We start from the raw sequence: 10,000 nt of genomic DNA, 5'->3' as shown, positions 1-10,000 counted from the left end.
GAGAAGACAAGAGGGAGAGGAACACATATATGACTCTTTCTTTCCACACAATGCTTTCCCCATCATGTGACCATGATACCTGTCCTAATGCTGTTTGACTCCTTAGTTCCTATTTAGACTGCAGTATTCTATGTATTTATCATTACTTTACTAATGCTTAATGTGTGCAGTCATCACACAGCAAGGACAACAAAAAGAACAACAAGGTTTGTTTGTTCATACTTATTTGTACTTTATTTATGACTTGTCAGCATCAGCATCATGTTGAGCTGTGTGTTCCATTCCATTGTGTGCCACCTCCTCCTTTATGAGTGATAGCATGAGATGAGGGAACAGTGGTTGATGTGGGCAGGTAGATAGAGACTTTCCTCCACGAATAATGATGCGTTCAGGTAGATTCGTTATCCATTTATTTTATCATCTGTGCTTTTCTGAATAATGGATTTGGATTTGGATGCATTCCTAGTGAATACACACACAAATATGAGTGGGCACACACACACACAAAACCTTGACATGACTTGTGTTCCATTCAGACAGGAAACAGCAGGAAGCCGCTGAAGGTGCTGTGATTATCAACATTATCATAGAGCCTGTAGCCTGCATGGAGTTGCATGTTAACTACATCTCCCACCTCCAGCTGCAGAGTCACACCACTGGACAGATTTCCATCTGATAGCCTGGGCTGCTAATGCCATGCCCACTTGCTAATGCCATGCCCACTGATAGCCTGTGCTGCCATAGCCATGCCCACTGATAGCCTGTGCTGCCATAGCCATGCCCACTAATAGCCTGTGCTGCCATAGCCATGCCCACTGATAGCCTGTGCTGCTAATGCCATGCCCACTGATAGCCTGTGCTGCTAATGCCATGCCCACTGATAGCATGTGCTGCCATAGCCATGCCCACTGATAGCCTGTGCTGCTAATGCCATGCCCACTGATAGCCTGTGCTGCCATAGCCATGCCCACTGATAGCCTGTGCTGCCATTGCCATGCCCACTGATAGCATGTGCTGCTAATGCCATGCCCACTGATAGCCTGTGCTGCCATAGCCATGCCCACTGATAGCCTGTGCTGCTAATGCCATGCCCACTGATAGCCTGTGCTGCTAATGCCATGCCCACTGATAGCATGTGCTGCTAATGCCATGCCCACTGATAGCATGTGCTGCTAATGCCATGCCCACTGATAGCAGGCCTAAGGTGGAGAACAGCTTGGCACTGGGCATGGGGAACTCTGGGCTCTCACTCTCTCTTCCAAATCACTGATTCACACACACGACATTATTTGTGTCTTTCCCTGCACATCTCTCTCTCTCTCTCTCTGTGTGTGTGTGTATGTGTGTGGGACCTTTTCCCTCACCCCCCCCACCTATATATTTCTGTCTGTCTCTCTCTCTCTCCTCCTCTCTCTATCCCTCTTTCTCTCTATGCCCCCTCTCTCTATCTCCCCCCTCTATCTCTCTTTTTGAGCCTCCCCTCTGTATGTCTCTCTCTCTCTCTCTATGCCTCCCCTCTCTCTATCCCTCTGTCTCTCTGTCTCTCTCTCTCCTCCCTTGCTCCCCACTTTGCCTGCCTTTCTCAAAAGCAAGTTGCTCACTCCCTCCAAAATGTGAATGAGAGTGTACGTCATTTTGTGGACATTATGGAAAGGCTGTGTGTGTGCGTGTACCTGTGTGTATGTGTGTGTGTGTGTGTGTGTGTCGGCATGTGCTAAGTCTGAGTGTTTCTGAGTGATAGGAATGTTTCACCATCTTCAGTCCTCTGTTTCTAGAGAGACTCCAAAGCCACCATTCACTAACTGTTAGAGACCATGGAGGACATTCACTCAAGTAACACATTATTTAGCTAAAGGTAAAAAGATTAAAAGATAACCCTGCAACTCTCTCTACAGAAAAGTAATATGAGAGCAAACAGATCAAAAACATTATTTGCAGTGAAGATGTCAGTAGTTACTACTATTACAGTATTCTTCATTTCTTTTTTTTAATGTATGTGTAATCAACATTTATTTGCTTTTTATTTTTTCGCTCATAATCAAAGGTAATACATTAATGCTTTGTCAAAATCCTCAGGTTTCCTTACTCACACACATTAACTCACAAAAAATAAAAAGAAAAGGATTTGTTTGCTCTTAATCATGTGTACTTTATTAATGACTTGTCAGCATCAAGGCAAGGCAAGGCAATTGTATTTCTATAGCACATGTCACACACAGGGGTTATTCAATGTGCTCATCATCATCATGTAGCATCAGCATCAGAACAAAAGATGAAGTCCATATTTGCAGTGAAGATGTTTGGCTGTTTGACACCTTGTTCCCACTTTGGCCACAGTATTATGACAACTTGTTTGGTGTATTAATGCTCAATATGTGCAATCAACATTAAATGAAAATGGTTTATTTGTTCATGATCAAAGCTACGGTACTTATGATTTGTCAGCATCACGTTGAGCAGTGTATGCCACTCAGAGAGGAAACAGCAGGAAGCCACTGAAGGTGCTGTGATAGGATTATCAAGACGATGCTGTCCCTGCTATGTGACTTTACCTGTCCTAATATTATGTTTGACTCCTTAGTTCCTATTTAGACTGCTGTATTCTATTTACTTAAATAATGCAACCACCACCCAGCAAGAACAACAAAAAGAACATCAGGGTTTGTTTGCTCATAATCATTTGTACTTTATTTATGACTTGTCAGCATCAGCATCATGTTGAGCAGTGTGTTCCATTCAGAGAGGAAACAGCAGAAAGCCACTGAAGGTGCTGTGATTATTAAAATTATCAAAGAGCCTGTAGCCTGCAGGGAGTCGCATGTTAACTACATCTCCCACCTCCAGCTGCAGAGTCACACCACTGGACAGATAGGTGGCCTTTCCATCAGTATCATACTCATCTAACCACATGATCTGCTCTCCATTCCTATACATGCTGATTTTAATATAGCGTGTAGATAGGTTATCCAAAACAGTGAATCTGAAGTAGTAGACTCCCCTGACTGGAGCTGTGAAGAAGCCTGTTGTGCTGCTGTAGGCCTGTCCAACATTGGTGATGATTCTAGTGAAGACCAAGTTCAACTCAGTATTCCCAGACTCTATGTATCCTGAACCCAGAGCTGCTGAGAATGCCACCTTGGGTTGCTCTGTGATCTCTTTCTCCAGATTCACTACTTCAGTCTCAGTAGCTGCCAGTCTGGTCTTCACTGCTGTCAGCTCTGCCTCTTGTGCTGCAGTTTCCATCTTCAGGTTCTCCACCTCAGTCTCACTGGCAGACAGTCTGATCTCTTGTGCTGCATTTGCCTTGATCAGGTTCATCACTTCAGTCTTCACTGCTGTCAGCTCTGCCTCTTGTGCTGCGTTTTCCATCTTCAGATTCTCCACCTCAGTCTTCATAATGGCCAGGTCTGTGTGTTGAACTGCATTCTCCCTTTCCAGAGCGTCCACTTTAGTCTCACTGGCCACCAGTCGTTCCTTCATCACTGCCAGCTCTGTCTCCTGGGCTTCCAACTGTAGGTTCTGAGCATTGTTCTCAGCCCCCATTGTGTACAGCAGGGATTTGGTGTTCTGCAGCTCATTCTGAGTGAAGGTCAGAGTCACTCTCAGCTCCACCACTGTGGTTTTGAGCTCCACCACCATGTCTCTGAGTTCCCTGAGCTCAGCAGAGACGTCCAGCTGGGTAGTGACCGCAGCAGCAGCAGCCCCAGTGCTCTGGCTCTCTGTCTGAACTTCAGTCTGGGTGCTCTGAGTCTGAGCTCCACACATGGAGTACAGCAGCACCAGCAGTGAGATGACGGCCCTCATACTTATTACAACTCTCTGCCTGTCTAACACAGTAGCAGTAGTAGTAGTAGTAGTGGTAGTAATAGTAGTAGTAGTAGTAGTAGTAATAGTAGTAATGCTAGAAGAAGTGTCCCTCCTGAAGCACCCTCTTTTATACGCGTTAGTTGCTCTTTATATAAGACATTTCATGACTTTTGCGGTTAAATAAAGTCCAGGGACGCTGATCAGATTTAGAAATGATAGATATTATTTTCCAGCACATGTCTGTGTATTCAGTTGTCAACATTGTGGGAAAGTACAATCTGTCACCCATCACGTAGGACAGGACAGGAGGGGCTTCATGTTCAAACTTTATGACCTGAGTTCAGAAGTCCTTACTCTGCTTTGCTAATTCTGTATAATCCTTTAATATTATAAAAAATAACAGACTGAATAAATGAAACCAACACGTTTACATCGAAGAAACCCACCTCTAGTCAGAATGTGCCAACCAGTCTGTCAGTCATGTATCGTAGTCGAGATGGCGTGTATGTGTGTGTGTGTGTGTGTGTGTGTGTGTGTGTGTGTGTGTGTGTGTGTGTATGTGTGTGTGTGTGTGTTTGGGGAGAATACTAGAGGAAGGGGTAGATGAGCTTCACAAAAAGCAAAGCTGCTGCCAAATACACTGATTACGCTGTACTTCTGATGTTAGCGTCTGAGAGTGTTATCAGAACACACACTTGACCACGTTGGCACTTGTTGACCTGCCCTGACCAGGACTAGAGAGTGGGTGTGACAGAGGGGTCTGGCCCAGGCCTTGCTCATGCAGGAGAGGGCTGACATGTCCTTATTTCATACATGTTTTCTCTAGACATTCACATGGTTATAATGGTAAAGTCTTCCCCTCTTCTTTACTCCCCATTGACCCCCACTATTTAGCCAGAAGCCCTTTCTGACAGCTGCCTGGCCAATTACCAATGACTAGCATACACTATGCTCACACACTCACACACTCTCTCTCTCACACACACACACACACACTCAAAAGTGTACACTATGCTCTCCCTCTCTCCCACACACACACACACACACACTCAAAAGTGTACACTATGCTCTCCCTCTCTCCCACACACACACACACAAAAAAAGTGTACACTATGCTCTGCTCATATTGAAGGCCAAAGAGGAGGACAGAATGACTGTAAATATAAACAATGGTGTCGTTTTTACCATATAACAATAGCTATGAGTCAATGAGAATGAACGAAGAGAGAGAGGAAGATAGGAGGAGGAGGGAGGGAGAGAGATGCAATGAATAAATGGAGAGAGAAGCAAGTCAGGTACACACACAGACCAACGCAAAGGCTTCTGGGTATTCCAGCTGCTGAGGGAGAGTAGGGAGAGGAGGAAGAGAGGAGGAAGAGAGGAGGAAGAGAGGAGGAAGAGAGGAGGAGAGGACAAAAGGAGAAGAGAAGAAGAGAGGACCAGAGGAGAGGAGGAGGGGATGAGAGGAGAGAAGAGAGGACCAGAAGAAAGGAGGAGGGGATGAGAGGAGAGGAGAAGAGAAGAAGAGAGAACCAGAGGAGAGGAGGAGGGGATGAGAGGAGAGAAGAGAGGACCAGAAGAAAGGAGGAGGGGATGAGAGGAGAGAAGAGAGGACCAGAAGAAAGGAGGAGGGGATGAGAGGAGAGGAGAAGAGAAGAAGAGAGAACCAGAGGAGAGGAGGAGGGGATGAGAGAAAGAGAGGAGGTAGAAAGAGAGGAGGTAGAAAGGAGAGAAGGAACACAGGAGAAGAGGACAAGAAGAGGATGAGACTAGTGAGGGTGAATCTACACTGAGCACAAAGGGCCACCTTCACTTGGGCAGGAGCGCTACCCAAGCACACTGCAGCAGGACACTGATATCTCTACTTTAATGTTCTTCCCTCGAGTCTTCTGAGGTTGGGGGTAAGTCGGGGTATTACTGATTGAGATTAGTGGAGTGCATGTCTATAGTGAGGATACTGAAGTTCACATGGCCTTTTTTGTGTCTTTTCTGTGTGTGTGTCACTATTTAGTGAGTGATTAGAACGTGTCACCATCTTCAGTCCTCTTTTTTAGTTAGCTATAGTGCCCAACCAGTGCTAACAGACTCCATAGTGTATTTGTCCCTGCATCTGCACTTTGTCATATTTGTGATAATGATTCTGATTCTGATCAAAGGTCATCTATTTATGATTGGTCATCATCATCATCATCATCACAGTTTCCACACACACACACACACACACCACCCAGCAAGAACAACAAAAAGTATCATCAGGGTTTGTTTGGTCAATCATTTGTACTTTATTCATGACTTGTCAGCATCAGCATCATGTTGAGCTGTGTGTTCCATTCAGAGAGGAAACAGCAGGAAGCCACTGAAGACGCTGCGATTATAAGAATCATCAAAGAGCCTGTAGCGTGCAGGGAGTCGCATGTTAACTACATCTCCCTCCTCCAGCTGCAGAGTAGCACCACTGGACATATAGGTGGCGTTTCCATCATCACCAAACTTTGACAAATACATGATCTGCTCTTCATTCTTATACATCTTGATATACATCCAGCGTGAAGTTAGGTCATCCCTGACCGTGAATCTGAAGTAGTAGACTCCCCTGACTGGAGCTGTGAAGAAGCCTGTCGTGCTGCTGTATGCCTGTCCAACATTGGTGATGGTTCTTCTGAAGACCAAGTTCAGGTCAGTATCCCCAGCCTGTATGTATCCTGAACCCAGTCCTGCTGAGAATGCCACCTTGGGTTGCTCTGTGATCTCTTTCTCCAGATTCACTAAATCAGTCTCAGTGGCTGCCAGTCTGGTCTTCACTGCTGTCAGTTCTGCCTCTTGTGCTGCGTTCACCCTCTCCAGAGCCTCCACTTTAGTCTCACTGGCCACCAGTCTTTTGTTCATCACACTGTTCTCAGCCCCCATTGTGTGCAGCAGGGATTTGGTGCTCTGTAGCTCATCCTGAGTGAAGCTCAGAGTCATGCTCTGATCCACCATCATGTTTCTGAGTTCCCTGAGCTCAGCATAGATATCTACCACAGCAGCAGCAGCCCCAGTGCTCTGGCTCTCTGTCTGAACTTCAGTCTGGGTGCTCTGAGTCTGAGCTCCACACATGGAGAACAGCAGCACCAGCAGTGGGATGACGGCCCTCATCGTTGTTACAACTCTCTGCCTGTCTAACACAGTAGCAGTAGTAGCAGTAGTGCTAGATGAATTGTGTGAGTCTCCCTCCTGAGACACCCTCTTTTATACGCCTCAGTTCCTCGTTATGTAAGACATTTCATCACTTTTGGGGTTAAATAAAGTCCAGGGACACTGAACATATTTAGAAATGGTAGATATTATGTTCCAGCACATGTCTGTGTATTCAGTTATCAGTGTTGTGGGAAAGTACAATCTGTCACCCATCACGTAGGACAGGAAAGGACAGGAGGGGCTTCATGTTCATGTCAGAAGGGCCTTTACATCTGTATGACCCAACTCTAAAGTCAAAGTCAAAGTCAAAGTCAGCTTTATTGTCAATTTCTTCACATGTTCCAGACATACAAAGAGATCGAAATTACGTTTCTCACTATCCCACGGTGGAGACAAGACATATTTTAACAATTTTAAGTCCACAGACAAACATAACATTCAAGTAAACAAAAAAGTAAGTAAATAAGTAAATAAGAGGGCACATATAATGAAAAAATAAGAGCAGCAAAATTTGGTTGAAATTGTGCATAGACAGTCAATAAAATAAAATACTAGTGCAAAGTCAGGCCAATAAGAGGCTGAGGTAGTTCTGTTTGACCTAAGTAAGAAATAAAGTGGCATAGTGGTGCAAGTTATGTAAGAGCAGCAGAAGTGTTGTGTTTCCAGGACAACAACAACAAGTTGCAAAGTGTACAAGTGTGCAAGTGGAGTGGTGCAGGCGGCCATTTGTGGGTCCAATGTCCAGGATGTTATGTAGCTGAGGGTGGAGGGGGGAGAGGAGGGAGAGAGTTCAGCATCCTAACAGCTTGGTGTATGAAGCTGTTGGTGAGTCTGGTAGTGCGGGAGCGCAGGCTTCTGTACCTCTTCCCAGAGGGCAGTAGATCAAACAGATTGTGAGCGGGGTGACTTGCATCACTCACAATTTTGGTCGCCTTGCGGGTGAGGTGGGTGGTGTAAATGTCCTTCAGGGAGGGGAGTGAAGCACCAATAATCCTTCCAGCTGTGTTCACTATGCGCTGCAGGGCTTTCCTGTTGTATTCAGTGCAGCTTCCGCCCCACACAGCGATACAGCTGGAGAGGATGCTCTCAATGGTGCCTCGGTAGAATGTGGTCATGATGGCTGGTGGAGCACTTGCTCGCCTGAGTTTCCGCAGGAAGTACAGGCGGCGCTGAGCTCTCTTCGCCAGTGATGCTGTGTTGGTGGTCCAGGAGAGGTCTTCACTGATGTGCACCCCCAGGAATTTGGTGCTGCTCGCTCTCTCCACCACAGCACCGTCGATGGTCAGTGGCAGGTGTTGGGTGTGACCTCTCCGGAAGTCAACAACAATCTCTTTGGTCTTGCTGACGTTCAGCAGGAGGTTGTTGTCCCTGCACCACGTGGTCAGATGGTCGACCTCCAACCTGTATTGAGTCTCGTCGCCCTTGGTGATGAGACCCACCAGAGTTGTGTCGTCAGCAAATTTCACTATGTGATTGTTGCTGTAGGTTGCAGTGCAGTCATGCGTCAGCAGGGTGAAGAGCAGCGGACTGAGCACGCAGCCTTGGGGGGCCCCTGTGCTCAGTGTGATGCTGCTTGAGGTATTGTTGCCAACACGTACTACTTGAGGCCTCTGACAGAGGAAGTCCAGTAGCCAGTTGCAGAGGTAGGTACTGAGTCCCAGTTTGTCAAGTTTGCAGATGAGTTGTTGTGGTATTATGGTGTTGAATGCAGAACTGAAGTCTATAAACAGCAATCTCACATAGTAGACAGCATGTGTGTGTGTGTGTTAGAGTTTAGATTCTCTCTCATGGGCCAGGTCGGGTCGATATTTCCAGCCACTATCCTCGGGCCGGGCTGGGTCCTTTATCAAGCATTTGTGTGTGTTTTTTTTTTTTTTAAATCATTAGCCTACTTGGGTGGGGAGCTGTGCCATAGTCAGAAATATGATATATATATATATATATATATATATATATTTAGCAAAGTAGGCCTATAAGTAGCAAATGTTATACAAGTTAGGCTACAAGGTTACAAAATGTCATTTGTAATGTTATTGGCGCAACACGTGTCATGCACAGCTTCTCCTCCACTCGCACACATCACACTGGGCCTGCTGTGCTGTATTGTGTAGCTCACACATCACACTGGGCCTGCTGTGCTGTATTGTGTAGCTCACACATCACACTGGGCCTGCTGTGCTGTATTGTGTAGCTTAAGTGCAACGTGGAGCTTGAAGATGTCAAGAAAAAAAAAAAAAAAAAAACTGGAGAAATAATTTTGAGCAACTTCGGACGAAAGTCGGAGGTATGCATTTTGCCTATGACGGCAAAAAAGACTTTGAGATGAACAGACACATGAAGCAGGCTTGCCATGGCAGAAATAATGATAGTCAGCCTTCAATGTCCTCTTTTCCTCTTCTCAAGCATACACCTGAGACCGAGGCAAGTCCTCACAGAGAAATGCGTTGAGTTTTGCTGCAGGGACATAATGTTACGTTGTAAGTGGCTTAGGCCTACGTTTCTTCATTCGGATTCATTTGCGATCCATTCCATTCTGAATAGCCTAAACAAACATACTTTACATGCTTCGTCCTCCGTTGCATTATTCATTAAAATAATTCTAAGCAGATTACTGTAGCTCAAACTCGGAATTGTAGTTGAGAACGTTAGTTATAATGGCCTACATATTTAAAAAATGTCGTATTTAAAAAATGTCGGTTTAAATTGGGCTCGGGCTCATAATTACAGTTAATGTGTCGGGTCGGGTCGTGCTCGGGCACAATGTGCACGGGCTCGGGTAGGGTCGGCCTTGATTTTTTGGGCCTGATCTAAACTCTAGTGTGTGTCTGTGTGTGTGTGTGTGTGTGTGTGTGTGTGTGTGTGTGTGTGTGTGTGTTTGGGGAGAATACATGAGGGAGGGGGTGCTGAGTCTGAGGTTGCGTTCCGATTACAAGGGTCCCTACGTTGAATTCCCTTCTCCCTACCAAGTGCACAGGGTGTAAAATTCACAAGGAACTTCACAGGGAACTCGATCACT

The 10,000-nt window shown here is 45.8% G+C and overlaps 2 protein-coding genes across 2 annotated transcripts in view; both read right to left on the bottom strand.

Moving 5' to 3' along the window:
* The window catches only part of pard3bb (par-3 family cell polarity regulator beta b), a 347,724-nt gene that overhangs the window by 198,885 nt on the left and 138,839 nt on the right, over positions 1–10,000 (bottom strand). The gene's annotated exons all lie outside the window — the stretch shown is intronic.
* LOC143100930 (uncharacterized) lies at positions 2,737–3,804 on the bottom strand. Its single transcript, XM_076264522.1, has one exon. It carries the CDS (start codon positions 3,802–3,804, stop codon positions 2,737–2,739), a length of 1,068 nt encoding a protein of 355 aa, XP_076120637.1.

The sequence above is a fragment of the Alosa pseudoharengus genome, unplaced genomic scaffold, assembly GCF_046254945.1.
Source record: "Alosa pseudoharengus isolate Yale_2024_CS ecotype anadromous, Long Island Sound unplaced genomic scaffold, YU_APseudo_1.1 YU_APseudo_1.1_scf_3, whole genome shotgun sequence".
NCBI lineage: Eukaryota > Metazoa > Chordata > Actinopteri > Clupeiformes > Clupeidae > Alosa > Alosa pseudoharengus.
The sequence above is the reverse complement of the archived record's forward strand: the minus strand, read 5'-3'. Positions and strand labels throughout refer to the sequence as shown.

Bases quoted from the DNA above. Each gene is read 5' to 3' on its own strand.
- LOC143100930 (XM_076264522.1), bottom strand. From the start codon at position 3,804: ATGAGGGCCGTCATCTCACTGCTGGTGCTGCTGTACTCCATGTGTGGA.